The following is a 19,647-nucleotide window of genomic DNA, read 5'->3' on the forward strand; positions in this document are numbered from 1 at the left end:
TCCATCGAAATTTTCGCTTTATTAACAATTTTTTACTAAATTTTAAATTCCGTCAATTTCAAGTTTAATGACATCTAATACAAAATTTCAAGTCAAAAAATTTTGACTTGAAATCAACCTAAGGAAAATATTCGGATACTTTAAGATTTAAAAGCACATTTGGCATTTAGGTTAATACAAATGGATTTGGATCTCCATCAAAATATTGAACTACTCAATGAAACGCAAAAAGTAATAGTCATATTTTCGTTAATAAATAAGAAATGCTAATAATTCGGTTACTTACCTGGTCTACAGGTCTTTGTTGGTTGTGGTGGTTTTACACATTCACCGAAAGGATTACGTTGTTCACCTGGTTGACATGGTGGAGGTGATGGTGGGTGAGGTGTGATGGAAATGCATTCCCCATTGACTAATTTTTGTCCACTTAAACATTGTATTGGTGGTGGAGATGGTGGAAAAGGGGGTTTCATAGGTTCACATGTACCAATAAGGGTGGGTTTCTGTCCAGGTCCACAAATAACAACACATTGCCCGTTAACTAACTTTTCACCACTTGCACAATAAGGAGCGGGAGGAGCGGGAGGAGCTGGAGTTGTAATTGGCACACATTCTCCATAAGGTCCACGCTTCTGACCAGGAGGACAGCGTGGTGGCGGAGGTGGCGGAGGTGGATGAGGAATTAGGACACAACGATCTAGATCAAGTTTTTGACCAGGAGGACAAGCTATTGGAATACATATTCCATTGACCAATTTTTTGTCAATTGGACATGGTTGTGGTGGTGGAGGAGGGGGTCTCACAGGTTCACATGTACCAATAAGGGAGGGTTTCTGTCCAGGGCCACAAATAGCAACACATTGCCCGTTAACTAACTTTTCACCACTTGCACAATAAGGAGCGGGAGGAGCGGGAGGAGCTGGAGTTGTAATTGGCACACATTCTCCATAAGGTCCACGCTTCTGACCAGGAGGACAGCGTGGTGGCGGAGGTGGCGGAGGTGAATGAGGAATTAGGACACAACGATCTAGATCAAGTTTTTGACCAGGAGGACAAGCTATTGGAATACATATTCCATTGACCAATTTTTTGTCAATTGGACATGGTTGTGGTGGTGGAGGAGGGGGTCTCACAGGTTCACATGTACCAATAAGGGAGGGTTTCTGTCCAGGGCCACAAATAGCAACACATTGCCCGTTAACTAACTTTTCACCACTTGCACAATAAGGAGCGGGAGGAGCGGGAGGAGCTGGAGTTGTAATTGGCACACATTCTCCATAAGGTCCACGCTTCTGACCAGGAGGACAGCGTGGTGGCGGAGGTGGCGGAGGTGAATGAGGAATTAGGACACAACGATCTAGATCAAGTTTTTGACCAGGAGGACAAGCTATTGGAATACATATTCCATTGACCAATTTTTTGTCAATTGGACATGGTTGTGGTGGTGGAGGAGGGGGTCTCACAGGTTCACATGTACCAATAAGGGAGGGTTTCTGTCCAGGTCCACAAATAGCAACACATTGCCCGTTAACTAACTTTTCACCACTTGCACAATAAGGAGCGGGAGGAGCGGGAGGAGCTGGAGTTGTAATTGGCACACATTCTCCATAAGGTCCACGCTTCTGACCAGGAGGACAGCGTGGTGGCGGAGGTGGCGGAGGTGGATGAGGAATTAGGACACAACGATCTAGATCAAGTTTTTGACCAGGAGGACAAGCTATTGGAATACATATTCCATTGACCAATTTTTTGTCAATTGGACATGGTTGTGGTGGTGGAGGAGGGGGTCTCACAGGTTCACATGTACCAATAAGGGAGGGTTTCTGTCCAGGTCCACAAATAGCAACACATTGCCCGTTAACTAACTTTTCACCACTTGCACAATAAGGAGCGGGAGGAGCGGGAGGAGCTGGAGTTGTAATTGGCACACATTCTCCATAAGGTCCACGCTTCTGACCAGGAGGACAGCGTGGTGGCGGAGGTGGCGGAGGTGGATGAGGAATTAGGACACAACGATCTAGATCAAGTTTTTGACCAGGAGGACAAGCTATTGGAATACATATTCCATTGACCAATTTTTTGTCAATTGGACATGGTTGTGGTGGTGGAGGAGGGGGTCTCACAGGTTCACATGTACCAATAAGGGAGGGTTTCTGTCCAGGTCCACAAATAGCAACACATTGCCCGTTAACTAACTTTTCACCACTTGCACAATAAGGAGCGGGAGGAGCGGGAGGAGCTGGAGTTGTAATTGGCACACATTCTCCATAAGGTCCACGCTTCTGACCAGGAGGACAGCGTGGTGGCGGAGGTGGCGGAGGTGGATGAGGAATTAGGACACAACGATCTAGATCAAGTTTTTGACCAGGAGGACAAGCTATTGGAATACATATTCCATTGACCAATTTTTTGTCAGTTGGACATGGTTGTGGTGGTGGAGGAGGGGGTCTCACAGGTTCACATGTACCAATAAGGGTGGGTTTCTGTCCAGGTCCACAAATAGCAACACATTGCCCGTTAACTAACTTTTCACCACTTGCACAATAAGGAGCGGGAGGAGCGGGGGGAGCTGGAGTTGTAATTGGCACACATTCTCCATAAGGTCCACGCTTCTGACCAGGAGGACAGCGTGGTGGCGGAGGTGGCGGAGGTGGATGAGGAATTAGGACACAACGATCTAGATCAAGTTTTTGACCAGGAGGACAAGCTATTGGAATGCATATTCCATTGACTAATTTTTTGTCAGTTGGACATGGTTGTGGTGGTGGAGGAGGGGGTCTCACAGGTTCACATGTACCAATAAGGGTGGGTTTCTCTCCAGGTCCACAAATAGCAACACATTGCCCGTTAACTAACTTTTCGCCATTTGCACAATAAGGTCTTGGCGGAGCTGGAGTTATGGTGGTAATGGGAATGCATACTCCATTAGGACCTTCCCTATGACCACTTGGACAATAGGGTGGAGGGCTGGTCGTTGCTGGGGAAGGTGAAGGAGTAGAAATGGAAACACAACCGCCATAGGGGCCAGGTTTTTGATCAGGAGGACAAGTTTGAGGCGGAGGAGGTGGAGGAGTAGAAATTGAAACACAACCGCCATAGGGGCTAGGTTTTTGATCAGGAGGACAAGTAAGAGGCGGAGGAGGTGGAATAGAGACACAACCGCCATAGGGGCCAGGTTTTTGACCAGGAGGACAAGTTTGAGGCGGAGGAGGTGAAGGAGTAGGAATTGAAACACAACCGCCATAAGGGCCAGGCTTTTGACCAAGGGGGCAAGTAAGAGGTGGAAGAGGTGGAGGTGGAGTAGTGGGAATTGGAATACATCTGCCGTAAGGCCCCAACTGCTCTCCAGGTGGGCATTTAAGCACTTCACAACCACCAGACGGTGTAGGACGAGATCCAGTAGGGCACTCTGGTCTTTTAGGTTCACATCTACCGAAGCTACCCACAAATTGACCAGGTGGACATGTTGTAGGCTTGACTAAAGGCATTAAACGATATTAAATTTTCTTTGAACCACAAAATTAAAACCACTTACCCGGAGGTAAATAATCAGGACCATCAAAGTCAGAATCCCGAGCACTGTCTCCAAAGTTGTAATTTGAATAGTCAGGAGTGCTGGAAAATACTGGTGAGTTAGCAGCAGCTGATAGGTCCCTGACAGGTTTCACAGTTGAAGATCCCACGAATTCTCCGATTAAATTTATCTGGGGCCGAATGCCTTCTTGAGATGTGTGAATTATCTGAAATTTACAACATTGCACACAATGTTGCACAAAAATAGCAAGCAATCACTCACTTGGACTTGTTCTGGGGTCAGGCCGTTTTTTCCAGTAAATTTAGACTTTCCAGGTATAAACAAAAGTTGGTTGATATGGTCAGCTACTGAGGACTTTCCACCAGAAGGTAAGCGACAGCAAACTTGATTTTCAGCACATCGATGGCTCTATAATAATAATTTATCGTTAAAAGATAATTGCTGCTAATTTGAGCAGAAGCAAAAAACGCGCTTATAAAGCATAACGATGGGCGACAGGGTCAGTATAGTAAAGAAAAAAGTGCATTAAAATGCATTTAAAAAATGTAGAGAATGTGAATGGCTATTCCAAGTCATATTTTTGCCAATAAAAAAGGTAAAAAAATGTTTAATATTCGGTGCAAATTCGTACGCAAATTTTCGATTGCGTATTAAGCTGACTTATAAGATGAACCAGTCTACCTTGCCTTACCCAGTAAAAGGATATTTCATTGAAAGCTGGATATAACATAAAATTAAAAATTTATATCTCTTCATGTAGGTATTATGTTAAAAATAAAGGAGTGTGTGGCCATCAATTCGATTCGCTGTGGGTTGTGCGAAATGCTGTTCCCATTATAATAATTTGTGCCATGAATGTTCTAACATTTTAAATATTGATATTAACATTAATTAAAACTGAAAATTTGCAAATGGGGAAACTGAAGTAGGGCTATGTCGTAACGAATCGAAGAAGCTGCGGTGGCAGAAGAAAGCTGTAGACATCGTAATAAGCTCGTTGTGATATATTGGGAAAAGTACTGAATAATAATATCATCCACTAAAGGTTACGGAATATATTAATCGCAGCTTCGCATATTATGAGCACGTATTATTCGATATTTATAAATTATTCGGGATTCCCTAACGTGCTGGCACACTCTTCTAAATCGTCCGGTTCGTAAAGAAATTGATGGAAATGAGAAGCCTTTCGAGAATAACTGTAGCGATTGTACACGGTAATACTTCTTAAACATCATCATTGGGTATAATGACAATTATCGAATGAACAAGTGGGTTGCGACATCTCGTCGCTGCAAAAGACGGACAAGAAGAAGAAGATGATGAATAAATTTATTCGGGCCTTCGAAACGGCACCAAATTCAATAATCACTGACAAATGCCCTTTAAATTGTGAAATTGCGTTTTTTTTCGTATTGAGTAATGAATAGTAGTCAAGAACATGACAACACATAAAGACCAAAACAAATCCTGCCAGCGTTTCACGATCATAATAATTACTGGTGGATTATACGCAAAGTGGCATAAATTAAGAGACCAAAGAATGTGAACATTGCTTAATATCACACGTATTAGATTGCGTCTCGTGGAGAATCGAATTAATAGAAACGAATACATATATTTTACATGTGGAACCATACGTGGTAGCTTCACCGAATTGGCAGTTTACTTTCTAGTCGGTCATAAAACGTGTAGGTCAATAGATCATCACATGAGTGAAGCAAAGCAAAGAAGCAAAGAGAAGAGAGAACTAGGCGTAACTCTGCGTCAGTAATTACTGCTTCATTAACTTGTGAAAAGTCACCTCAGGCACGAACTAAGAGAATTAGAAAGTGACAATTTTCCTTCCGACGGATTAACTAAGCTTGTGTTTGATAGTGTCCAGTACGCAGACAGCAATCAGAAGAACAGATCGATTAATTGCAAATTGATTTTACGGGATGGTCGATGGATGGTTGTATCAAAATGCCTCATCAGGAGAAATTTACTTTTAACCCTTAGCGAACGAAAGCCGCCATAGTCGCGACATTATAAATATTAATATGTATATGTCCATATATTACCTATTGTTACTGAAAATTTCCATAAAATCCGTTAAAAGCTATTAATCACGCACTTTTCTTCCTTTAGCGATAAAATAATTCACTTGTGAAAATTCCATCTACATTGATCTAGAAAAATGCGCTCGTTCGTTAAGGGTTAATATACTGAACTTAAAATTTAATACACTGAAAAATTTTACGTTTTGAGTGTGCAATTTTATTCTTCACTGATTTTGCTATAAAAAAAGGTATTATTCTAAGCGATACTCGGATTGACTATGACAAATCGCTCTTTAATAACCTAATTCAAGCAATTTCATGGATCATCATAGTTAAAATTTACAGCAATTATTGAGTTGGAAGTGATTAATTTCATTATTGATTCTGAAGGTGTTACTAAATACAGGGTGGTCCTCCGGGAAGTTCCCCGATCGATTGCAGGAAAACCATAATTTGGAAACATCATAAAATCGGGGATATACCTAAGTCATTGGGGACACACGTTAAAAATATTTTTAAGATGGTGGCACTTCCGGTTACACCGGAAGTAGATATCGACCCTCTTATTTTAAATGGATCGCCCTATATTTTATTGCATTTTTAGACTCTACGATGAATTCTGAACACCTTTTATATGAAACGTTTTACCCTCATGCTTAACCGTTCTGGAGATATTGACACTTAAAGATGAAATTTGGCAGGTGCAGTCATTGATTCATTTGGTGATATTATGAAAAGGGGAAGTTGTATCGCTACAATCTTTGAGATATTGCTAATAAAACACTACTTTAGCTGTGTATACGATAAAACTCGCGAAATGATATACAGGGTGTTCATAAGTAATTCTTAAAGTTTACAATCACAAATCATTAAAAACTCGTGATTTTTTAAATAGGAACTCCCATTTTTCTTAACGCCATCGTGTCAAGCTCGAAAAATAACTGCCACTTTATGTTTTAATGCCTATACCTAAAATCAATCGTTCCGGTTTCATAAAAAGAAAAAGACATTTTTTAATTAAAATATCATTTTCTACCAAAATAAGAGAAAAAATTACGCAATTAAATTATCAATATTATTAAGCATTTAAAAATTGAATGAATTCTAAGTTTTGTTTTCTAGTTTTGACTACACCTGTATAATTAAAAGGGATTAAACCAATTGTAATTATTAAAATATACCTTTTTATGAATTTCTTTCATCACCAGAATTCCCTTAGTGGTCACAAAATGTTTTAGATTTTATGATTGGAAGTCATTTCTGAAGTTCTCAGTGAGAGCTTTGTAAATTAATAAGCAAGAGACATAGGATTTTTTTAATAGAAAATACGTCATTTACGACTTTTCAGGACATTCTATATAATGTATCACCCTGTACATGTATCCGTATTTTCAACATATTGTTGATGCCTAGACGCACGTGGCTAAAACGCTTCTAACTATAGGCTGTATATTACATAAGGGAAACCAGAAAATCATAATGTACCATACATGTAAAGGTCGAGACATTCTGAATTGATGAATAAAGGATGAAATATATGAAAATTATAGCAAAAATTAGTACTTAAAAAGGGGTCCAAAAAATCCGGTTGCACCTTAAAACTGGTACACTGAAGAGAACCAAAACAAGAACGTCATAAACAAATATAGTATGGAAGTTGTATTTCAAGTTCCAAATAATCACATAAATCCGACTAACAAATAAATGCCATATAAACCACTTTTCCTAGTCTCCAATCTAATTAATGACCATTACGTTGACGAATATGTCTTTGCCTATGTTTATAAGATAATTTAAGTGTCTGTTGTTTTTTAAAGTTCTGCATAAGAAACATAAGGAAATTATGCAAATTGCGGTTAAAAATATGTCAGCCGATACCATTGTATGCATATCAGAATAGCCAGTCCAAGGCGTTGTTCGTATCACTATCACCCGTATCTTGTACGTATCACTATCACCTGTAACATGTATTTGTTCTATTGACGCGGCTTCCTCTTGTTTACAATCCACGAACATTTGGATTGCAAATGGGTTCTCGTAATCCCCTTTATATTGAGAACCTGATGTGATCTACCCCGGATCAATTAGAATTATTTTATTACCAAGACAATATATGAATATCCATGTATGATCTAACCCAGTTTTATGATGAATTTAACACGTAACATTGAAGTATCAGCTCAGTATAGCATCTTATAAATAATATTTATTATGCGAATAGAAAATCGATAAAGAGTGGTGAAGGTGACTATAAGAATGGGTACGTCCTAACTCGTCTAGTTGTTATTATTAGAGCTTTGGAAGAATTATTGTGGTTTTATTGGAAATAATTAAACGCAACTGCAACACTCCAAGGCAGCCTCAAGAAGTTGAAGGAAGAGTAAAAATTAAAAAAAAAAGCAAAAAAGGCAATTTGAAAAGGCAAAAAGGGTCTAAGGAGAATCGCAAGGAATGACACTTGGAGGCCTTGCTATTAGGTCTTGCGAGGCTCTTCTTGTTCCCCAATCCACGTCGTTTGATTCCATGTGAATCTCCCCCATCCGCTAAATGTCCCCGCCTTGTTCTTGATAGACATTATCTAACTTCATCTAAGTTTCTTTCAACTCAGATCCCCGATCATCTCAATTCGCTCTATGATACTACGTAAATGAAGTTGTAACATCGCTTTTAGTTTTTGAGACATTCCCTTGGGAGCTTGGGAACGGGTGGAGCAATTTTCTTACAAAATGACTGTATTGGGATCTCAGGGCGATTAATGAAATATAGAGCGAAATCTGGCACTTCACAGCTTGTTAAACTATATGTAGCTTTGTTCAGGCCTGATAACTAACAAAATTGGCAAAACAAACTCGCGCTTGGGCGAGTTCGTGCCCGTCCCACATAATGACGTCTAGTAAATGGTCCATTATTGAATTCCATGACCTGACATTAGCATATTCCAGCCTCCGGCCATAATCTTGCGTAATAAGCACACATAAAGGCTGTTAATCTTCGCTTCAACTTATGAGCACCCACTTTTGCTTTCTTCTCTTCGTCTTTGGCTTTTTCACCTCGTACACAGTGGCACACAACACAAAATAATTATTAAACCTGCATAGGCGTATCTGGTTGGTAGAACGTCAGTGAGACACACCTCATAATGATAATTAACTACTAAATTAATCGAATTGAGTACTTACGGTATTATTAATAGCCGCACTGGAAAGTACCACACCATTGGAGCAATCTTCTTTTGGGACGCAAGTTCGGTCGCTTCCGTTGCATGCTTGAGAGCTGGAACTTCTCGCTGACCCTGAAACAGCTGATGTTTGAGATCCGTTCTTCTTAAGGCTTTTAAAAGGGACCGAGGGCTGAACCCCAATAAAGCCGTTCTCATTACGGACCAAGTCCCCATTGGCTGTTGACAAACATGCCAATTAGGACTAGAGAATAACGCAAAAATATGCAAGTTAAAATATGAACTATTGATGTAATATTATATAATATGGATGATGTTGAATAGAGCAGGAAAACGGAGAGAGACCCCAGATAAAGGTTCAAGGTTCCTACTGAAACAGTTTCGAAGAGACCTGGAAAGGTATGGAAAGGGAAGTTGGGGCTCACAAGCGAAAAAGAAGTAGAATGCACAAGCGGAGGTTCATCTCAGCGGCCCCGGAGGGTCTATTAGTATTTTAGTGCAATGGAGTTAAAACGAAGTTTTCCAATGATGCGACATTCTTCAATTCCGGATTAATTCCTATTCTCCTTTTAATAAATCCTGCTCTTCATGCACGCGTCTTCTGATAATATGATAATAGAACGAAGAGTTGGATTAGTTATACAGGGTGTTTTTTTTTGGTGTGCCTACCATTGCTATCTCCGAAACGGTGAAAGTTACAACTTCGATTAAATTAGACTAAATTGGCTCCTTATGGAGCTGATTAAGGAAACCGCTGCAAGGTTGCCACATTTTCACTAGTTTCCTAGATATTTGAAAAAGTATGAAAATGGTCCAAAACTTCAATCCCTCGCATTTCGTATACTATTTGTGACAGAAAAGAAGTTTAAATTACAAAGTTTCACAACTTTTTACTCTCTACAAAACGACATATCAAACGTCATTGTACAACTTTTAGTAACTAAGTAATCGGTATCAACTTCATTATTTTAAATACGGACCTGGAATTTTTATTTCATATTTCGAAAGCGCTTTTTATTGCTGACAGACCGATGTATAATATGTTTACATTTATTAACGTTTCCACCCGCATAATTCATCATCAGACTATTTTTTATTTACCTTTTTAAACTACACTACATACTCTTTCTTATTAACCTATAATTATCCTAAATGTTCAAAGTGTCTCCCATTCGCACTTAGACATAACCGTACATTATTTATTAGTTTTTTCTGAATGCATCTAAGTGTTCTGGGTGTAATGCTTTGAAACGCAAAGATAATTTTATTTTTTAAGTTGTCAATATTTTCTGGTGGGGTTTTATAAACTTTGTTTTTAATTATTCTCCAAATAGAAAAATCCATTGGAGTCATATCGGGAGAACGAAGTGGCCATAATATTGGGCCGTTGTTTCCTATTCAGCGGTTAGGTTTAAATAAGTCTAAAAATAACTTTATTTGACAAATAAATGTCAAACTTGTTAGAAAATCGTTTCCATAGTGACCTAGTACGTAGTGTAGTTTAAAAAGGTAAATAAAAAATAGTCTGATGATGAATTATGCGGGTTGAAACGTTAATAAATGTAAACATATTATACATCGGTCTGTCAGCAATAAAAAGCGCTTTCGAAATATGAAATAAAAATTCCAGGTCCGTATTTAAAATAATGAAGTTGATACCGATTACTTAGTTACTAAAAGTTGTACAATGACGTTCGATATGTCGTTTTGTAGAGAGTAAAAAGTTGTGAAACTTTGTAATTTAAACTTCTTTTCTGTCACAAATAGTATACGAAATGCGAGGGATTGAAGTTTTGGACCATTTTCATACTTTTTCAAATATCTAGGAAACTACTGAAAATGTGGCAACCTTGCAGCGGTTTCCTTAATCAGCTCCATAAGGAGCCAATTTAGTCTAATTTAATCGAAGTTGTAACTCTCACCGTTTCGGAGATAGCAATGGTAGGCACACCAAAAAAAACACCCTGTATGGGTGTACGGTGGAATCAAGTCAGATAATTTTAATGCGTCCGATGTAAGTTTTCAACAGTAAAATATATTCATGTCGTTTTTTTATTTTGTTATGGTAAATTCATTACTTTAAAAAATTGAAGTAATTTTACAAAATAATTTTTAAAAATCGTACTCGTAAGTAGAAAATCCAAATTATGGATGCATGATAAAATAGCAGTTCAGGTCGCTTTACAGTTTTCCACAACAATTTTTTCACCGGCAATTATTGTTGCAAATTCCCTTACAGCAAGACATTGAACGATTGGTTTCACTGTTTGAATTTTTTCTTTTCTTTATTATTTTCTTTATATCGAAGTATAAATTATTCACGACACTGTAGCACTGAAAATTATCAGAAAAGTAACCAGTATTGCACGTATGTATATTAGCTGCAATAATCTATAGATCACAAACTGCAAGCTGCAAGTGCAAAAAAGACTAAAGCAATTCATTTTTTACCAACACAAGTTTACACTGAGTTAGTGCAATTTGTAGGAAAATTCCAATATGTAAAATGGACACGAAACTTTTTAATTTTTACATCCCTTTTCATCATCGCGATGACAGAAAAGGCCTGATGACATGAAAAGAATGAACTGATGCTCGATGCCCTCATTGTTTCATTCCAAACTAGTGATTGTAGAGGTCTCTTATAATAAATTGTAATAAGTAAAGCTCACCTGCATGGGCAAATCCACCCTGCAAGAATGGGTTGTTGCTGAAATCAAGCTTTGCTCCACTGTGAAAGGACTTGGTTTCTGAAGAAATTTCAGCAGGTAAAGCACTCTTCGAAATGGACGAAGCTGCAAAGTTACCGTTCAAGAATACGTTTTTTGTAACGTCGATGGATGCATTGTCTTCATCGTCGTTGAACTGGGCTTTCGCTTTGTCTGAAGCACATTTCCCTATGACAAAAAATGGAAGAAAAATCAGTCCTAAATTCAATTTCAGTTGTGTAACGGAAGCTTAAAATTATTCTAAAAATTGTTCTAAAATGTGACATATAGAGGAGCATATTAATAATGAGAAAGAAATTTTTATTAAAAATTGTTGTGAATCAGTTGAGCTACAGAAAACAGCTCTGATCCGAGTTTGGCTAGAACTGTACCTTGTCCAAGCAAAAATTAGCAGCTTTCAAGAGCTTATTAAGATTGACGATAAACCCTGATTAAAACTGTTATAACTCAGAAACTAGCTAAGCTATAGAAAGCATCTTTCGCTCAATTACAGTATTAACTACACTTTAAGTAAAGAAAAATTAGAATCTTCCTAAATCCTAGTCCCAAGGTGTACCGGATACGGGGATTAGGTAATAGTTTCGAGGCTCATATAAAAGTGGACAACAAACTCTGATTTAAAAAATAGTGATTTAAAGAATAGTTTAGTCACAATAGGCACCTTTCGTTCGACTGTAGTTCCACTTACACTTTGTCCAAATAAAGATAAAAATTCAAAACTGTGATTAAAAATCACTCGTACTAACCAGTTGATGCGCACTTCTTGAAATAATCATAAGATGCCTTCAAAGGACTGTCATCGCTCATCCACCAGAAGTTTTTGAGATCTTTGGAAGTGAATGCGTTATTGATATCTTGAGGATCGGCAGGAGGATGTGTCTGATCTTGGAGGACATGGTTCACGTCACCCAGAACAGTAGTGAGGAGTGTTATCCCCACTATAAATAGTGGAGACATCATTCAGGGACCTAGAAAGAAAGGAATCTTTATTAAGATGCTAAAAACTCTAATATGTAATATTTATGGGCTATAGAAACAAGAAGAACTTTAGCAAGACTTTCTACTTTTTTGTGAACCACGAGCTTTACTGATTTCTTCACAAAAGAAATTCAATTTCCTCTTGAAATTTCTCACCAGCAAGTGCAAACTCTCATTTCACTCTCGGTCCGAACAGTTCTTAATTGCACTTGGATTAACATGATATGGCTTGATATTTTCAAGATCGCTGGCACTGTGACAATTCTCGTGTTAAATTAACACAACATTCAAAGTCTCAGGAAGCAAAAAAACGAATTAATCAACTAAAAATAGTGGTGGTGTAAACAGACGGTAGTATCTAAAAGTCAAAAATAAATGATGGAATTACATGCTGTAACATACTCGTAAATCAGACGAAACAACAAATATAGCCGCCTGCAGGCGAGATCTTATGCAAATAACATTTTGAAAGAAGAAGATCCGCATGCCACATTATTTATTTAAAATTTTCGCTTACGAAATCGAAATTTTGCACATATTGCATTTTAGGGGACCACGGCGCCTGTCTGCATGTCCATAACAGGAGCGAACCTAGAGAAGGTCATGACGTAACAGGGGGGACCCCCTGTTACGTAGGCGTAACCGTTAATGATATGCATAAGAATAAAATTTCTATTAATCTTATGAGTGGTTACTATTAACGACTATTTTTTGAACATTATCAACGATGATTGTACAATTTACTTTCGCCAAATCCATCGTCAAATGTATCAACGATTCCAATTAAGATAGGCAAGAAAAGTGAATAGGTGGTTGACAGTTAGACGTGTGTATCAAATTGGACGATCAAACTTTATCAGATCATAATCTCAATAATAATATTCAGCTTATACTCGTGACTAATGCACTTTAATTAAATTAAACCCGATAGTTAATGACTATTAGTTGGTGATATTTAAAAAGGTTTCTAAAGAGGTGCGCAGAGGAGTCAATTTTTTTTTGGGGGGGGGGGTTACTTTGGAAAAAAGTTGTAAAGTTTGGAAAAGACGTGGAAATTGTAGCTATTTTTAAGCAGAATACCCTGAACTAAACGAGTCCTTAAGCTGCAGTTCCTTGAACTTCATAGATGATTATGCAATTTTAAAATATTCCACCACGCCCCTTAACATTAATAAAAGATTAATTTAATTTTCGGCGAATAACATAGCAGATTTAAAATAGAAATTATATAACCAAATCTCAAAAAAAGGTTGTTAATGGCAAAGTAAATAAGCGAAATTTTTCAGCTGAATAAATTTTGCATTATTAAAAATGTTCATCTGGGAAACGAAGTATTTTTACTGATGATTATTAAGCTTTCTACATAACAGTTTTCCATTCGAAGACATACAAATATTGAAATATGGGGTAATTTGATTTAATTATTTAATTCATCGGCAATCTTTTTGATTAATATTCAAGCAAGAAAATAATAGTCACGTAACAACTTACGATGAAGAAGATACTGTGAGAAAGTGCAAGTAGTAGTAACCTTGGCGAGTAAATTTTGAATCATTTTCGAGTTAAATGTCAGTTGTTGTATTCCCCCATTATAAGTTTTATTAGGATTATTTATTAGACAGTCGACCTTCTCCCGATCGTTATCAGATAAATGTTATAAATCAGAAAAAGGAAGAAACAGATTGCTATAGTAGGGTGAGAACCAGGAAAACAAGTCTTTTCAGTGGACAACCGAGTCCAATTAAAAAAATCTGCAGCATCTGATGAATGCGGATGAATGAAATAAACGGGTCTCATATATTTATAGCGGATTTTTTTTGCTTCGTTTTTCCTTTATTTTGTTTGGGACGAAAAAAATATAGCCATGGAGCTAACAAGTTTTAGGCAAAAATGGCTTACTAATTGGATCCAGAAGAATGAACATGATTCATGTAGTAAATGCACAGAAATTACTTTCAGTGTGTAATTTTCACTGATTTGTTAATAGTTTTTTTCTTTTCAGTCTAGAAACTTTCACAGATTTTTAAAACAAACTCATCCTCAACATCGAGTTTAAGTTGACCTCATCCTGATATTATATTTTTACAAGATTGAAAACGCATGGAATACCAAAAATCTCAAAAAACCTGCGAATAGGAAACCTTTTTGATATAAAAAATTTTAAAATAATTATAAAAATTTTTGAGCTCTCGGCTTTGATAAAAACGAGCTTAAGACTGTGCTCTTCTGCCAACTGTAGTAAATTTTGCCGTGCACACGTCAATGTCAAATACCCACACAAAGTTTTGACATTGACACATTTTGATTTGCGTGCTGTACAACTTACTTAAGCGCGCATGTCTTAGTACACTTATCTTAACCCAATGCAACCTGTGCTGCTTTGCTTAATTGTTACATTGAAGGCTTAACCTCCTAATTGAACAAAATTTATCAAAATCAAAATAGACAATGGCAAGCTCACAATGTGTGAAAAAATCAACAACAAAGCGCGTTGTTTCGGTCAAGTTTTATTAATGTCCGTAATTTCTTCACAGGGGATCGCGGATATGGATATTAGTCGGCATTCAAATTACATGGCGATGATGGTGAATACGCGTCTAATTGCTATTTTTAAATGAGCGCTTAATGTAATTACGTTTTATCAGGATCTTCCGTAAGAGCGGTCTTTGTTTTGTTGATGCTTGATGCTACCTTTTTGCCAAAGCTAGTTAACATTTTTTAATCGTTTGCTACGAGAACTTTTTATTTTAATTTGCCAAGGCGAATGTCATTAGATTGATGAATTGAGTATGAGGGAATAGGCAAAGGAACTGAAACTGAAAGCAAGCCTTCAGGTAAAACTTCACTAGTATCGTTATTAGAAAATGCACTTCAAGGACGACATTTATACATAATTGGGTTTAGATAATTTTATCTCACATTTGCATGCTTTAATTGCCATTATCGCCTACGAGTATGAGCAAATCACTTATATTGTTATTGTATGTAAATAAGTAACGCAAAGGGTGACAGTCATGAGTTCCTTAGCTTTCGTTTCAAGTACTGTCAGATCCTTTTCTCTAATTTGCTTGAGGTTCCCACCAGAACCAATTAGGAGTACCCGCATGTACTGGTGCAGAGCGAGAAGAACCTAGACGAGAGGTGCGGAAGAGTGGTTTACAACCACCGGTATATAAATAAGAAGGAATCAGGCAGGTTTAAAACCCTCTTGCTCATTTATGGAATTTTTTCATGCATTTTTTGCTAATCTGCCTTCAAGGCAGAAGAATTTGCCTACGTAATTGACCAAAAATGTTAGTTCAGGTTAGGGTCAGAAACAGCAGAGTTACGAGTTAAAATCCCATTTTTGGGACTCAACAATTGACTTTAGGCTCTATAACTCGCTTATGGGAATTTTAGTACACATTTTCCAAATTCACTATTTCAGTAAAACTTCGAAATAAAGGGATTACAGGCCATGAAACGATACATGCGACCATACGTGGAAACTAAAGGGGATATAGTGTACACAGGGTTTAAAATATAGAGTAAAATAAATGGTAATAGACTCTTGTAACTTGCGCATTAGGAGTAGTTTCATGATGCAAACAGATTCATGAAATTCTTTTTGTTTTTTAGTTATTTTGCAAAAGACAGAATTTTCGAATTTTGTTCCAGTAAGTTTAAAATAAAGTAAACAATTCTCGTCATGCGTAGGCCCGAAAGGCTCTGGAAATAGCCTCCAGAACAGCCAACACCAAAGAATAACACCTTATCTTGGTACGAATTCAGAACCCCGGAAACGATATGGACAATTCAAATTTGATGGTGCTGGAACCAATTAAGTCAAAGATGTGAATGAAACAATTTGAATTGGGGAAAATAGAATAGGAATTCTTCTCCCCAATTCCAAAAATGAGAAATAGAGACTGAGCTGCGTGACTTGTTGTATTTTTTCTTCAGCTATTTTATATGTATATTTTTTTACCTACTAATACAATTTCTATGTGATCGTGATGCGAATTACACTCTCAATACTCCTCTTTTGAAATTTCAATCTATACCGACATGCCCATGTAAGCATCCTGGTGCCAATTTGACTACCCAAGATAGGGAGACTCTACAGAAACAGCTCTAGAGGGGCCTGAGTTCGAAATTTTTTGGGATCGCATCATATTCCATTAAACCTTAAGCAACTATAAAATCGCTTCAAAACTATATGAACTCTTGTTAACATTTAAACCAAACAACAATAATTATCAAAATTTAGTTAAAATTATTGCAAGACATTAATACAAAGCAATGCACGGAGGCAGTCATTTTAACGGGGAAAGGGAAGGGATGGGATATATTTCCTAGTCGACAGTTTAAGAATAGAACCCAAAATATCCATCAAATACTTAAGCGTCCAACTTGGCTCGAACTTGTACTATGGACAGCATATAACGAACATATGCAAAAAAGCAAGAAATTAGGACAATTACAGGATCATGTCTGCGATTCAGGGGCAATCCTCGCAAAAAAGACTACTGCTGCACGAAGTGGTGCCATCAACACTCCTGTATGGGGCCCCATCAGGGTACCAACGCCCCAATATGGGGATGGATAAGGGAAATAAATAAATACGCCCAGATGATGGTAAGAGCGTGAAGAAGGGCCCTGATAAGGATAATGTGTGCGTAACGCACGGTATCACTCGAGGCAGTTCAAGTACTGACCACATTGACTTACTCATTGAGAAAAGGAGCGAGTTGAGTCGACTTCCTCGGATAATGGATTAAATCAGGAGAGAAACATGAAAAACGATAATTTGAAAATGACAAGAATATTGGACAAATCTAGAAGATAAGGGTCAGTGGACTAAGCGATTAGTGCCTGACTTGCTACTCTTGACTTCGTGCCGGCACAAACACTTAAGATGTTACATAACACAGGCATTCACCGGTCATGGAGGTTTTAAACCTTCACACACTGCTTAGGAAAAACGGGACCGGATTGCAGGGACATCGCGGAAAATAGCACACATATTCCAGTGTCCAATTTTTTAAGAACGAAAGAAAGAGCTAATCGTGTGCGTGGAAATATCAACTCCAGAATCCCTAATTAATGGAATGCCGGAGAGCAAAATAAAATTGATTCGCTGCAGCAACGCCATTTCTGCAATGGTAAAAGAAAAAGAAAGGACAGAACGTGCCGTACAAGAAGAATGCCGTAGAACCGAAATACATACATTCATCGACCTATTAGCTCAGAATAACGTGCTTAAAACCCTTAATTCATGACATATTCATAATGTCGCACTCTTTTTCGTAAGAATAATGTCAGTACTTACACACATACATTAAAATAGGACACGAATAACTAATAAATTCTATTATTAACAATTCGCAAGAAGAAAATTTAATTGTGTGGTATTTTCAATGACAGAGGCTTCGTACATAAATGCAAATTGTCCTTAACATTTGCCAGCTTGCAGAGATATTTCGAATTTGTATTTATGCAACGTCCACTTAAACGCACGTAATAGTTTTGTATTATAATTAGTTAAGCAAATGTTTAAATTTCGTTTAATACATCTTTTTAATAGGAACGTTTAAATTAATAAGACGTGAATCAGTTTGAACCATAACGACGTGTCGTAGGTCAGTTTGGTCGTTAAATTTCTCTAAAGAAAATTCATTTAGCCGAACACATGAAATTCACGACGACCCTACTTGCAAGGTGGCACATCGCACAGTTTGATGGAAAAGTAAATAAAAATCTTCCTTCAAGGAATTTTTAGAAGACTCTAATTGGCTGTACAAACAACATTTCGCATGGACACACTGTTGTTGGGAAAGAAGAAAAAGATTTATGTACAGATAAATCGTTCGTTTACAATGAAACTGAAAGTCGAGAAGAAACTCCATCGCCTTTTTTGCAGTTTAAGTTATGCAAATAGCGATAATTAGTGGCAGGATCTTAGATTTACAAGGTTCTCGGGCAACTGATGAATCCTTGCCTTCTTTGAACTTTGAATCTTTCGCCTAAATCAATATTAGCCTTAGATGGACATCTGTGGGCAAGCTGATTTTTAAAATGTCACAACCAATAAAAGGCTGTTGTTTTCTAAAAGCGATGATTAAAATTTCATGAATTTCGCGACCTTTATAGAGATAATGGAATACGCATACAAGTGGTCTTTTATTATGGGAAAACCGTTATGAGTGTTTACGTATTCGTATCCGGGATCTTCATCAAGCGACGAAAAATTTGTTTGTCCAAATACTGAGTTGAAACAGATTATGACCGCATTAAGTGAAAAGCATGCATTTAATTTGGGTATTACCTTTTCAGGGTTAACATTCCCTTTAAGTTTTAGACATTGAAAAGAAAACATAAATTATTTCTTCGCTATAATTCTGAACTTTTAAAGAGTGGCAAAAAATTGATAAATGGCACAAAGCTTTAAGAAAAACGAAATAACAATCAAAAAACATGTGGGGCAAATGCAACATGTTTAAATACACCTCAGTGTCCTCTCAACTCCTCCGGTACCTCTCAATATTTCAAGTCGCTGATGCGCGTAAAACTCGAAGATGAACTAAAATTGAAATGAAAGAAATCGACTTATTTGACATTTTGCAATGGGTCGTAAGCCCCTATTAGGCGTGTGCTCCGAAAAAAAATTAATGCCAAATGCACCTATTTGGGTTCTCGCGCTTGTAATATTTACACCATAAAACAATTAAAAGATCTTAAATAGGAAATTAAGTTTCTTATTTTAAAATGATTTTGTCAATAATAGCTCCCGAGAATGTAGCCTACATTGGTAATTACCACGACAAAAAGGTATTGCCGATAGATAAATATCAGCTCAAATATAGCGTATGCAACAAGAAACGGTAGCAATTACTCATATAACGTTAGATCGAAATCTAGGAACACGGCAAGAGAAAATTAGTTGCTATAATCTAATTTCAAAAACAAATTTAAATTAATCTTTTTATTATCGATCAGTGGCAAGCTGAGCTAACATAGTAAATTCATCAATAAGGTTTTAATAATCGAGTTTATGAATCATAAAATCGAAGAGAAAATTAGAATCTTTACCTAAACTCAGCTGAACTCTACCAGCATATCTTAAAAGGTTCAATTAGCTAATGAAGGAGCTGTTTCATAAGGTGTTACATAAGTCGGAAATCTAGTCAAAAATAGTGATATAAT

General features: G+C 37.3%; 1 protein-coding gene across 1 annotated transcript in view; it reads right to left on the bottom strand.

The window, feature by feature from the left end:
- LOC136412726 (mucin-2-like) overlaps positions 1-19,647 on the bottom strand; it is a 37,937-nt gene that overhangs the window by 17,404 nt on the left and 886 nt on the right. The window contains exons 2-7 of the mRNA XM_066395895.1: positions 12,231-12,452; positions 11,428-11,652; positions 8,757-8,974; positions 3,797-3,943; positions 3,536-3,740; positions 287-3,478 (exon numbers count right to left, since the gene is read on the bottom strand). Of these exons, the coding sequence (XP_066251992.1) occupies positions 287-3,478; positions 3,536-3,740; positions 3,797-3,943; positions 8,757-8,974; positions 11,428-11,652; positions 12,231-12,441 (4,198 nt within the window). The 5' untranslated portion in view covers positions 12,442-12,452. The remainder of the gene's footprint in view (positions 1-286; positions 3,479-3,535; positions 3,741-3,796; positions 3,944-8,756; positions 8,975-11,427; positions 11,653-12,230; positions 12,453-19,647) is intronic.

This window comes from Euwallacea similis, chromosome 12 (assembly GCF_039881205.1).
Source record: "Euwallacea similis isolate ESF13 chromosome 12, ESF131.1, whole genome shotgun sequence".
Lineage (NCBI taxonomy): Eukaryota > Metazoa > Arthropoda > Insecta > Coleoptera > Curculionidae > Euwallacea > Euwallacea similis.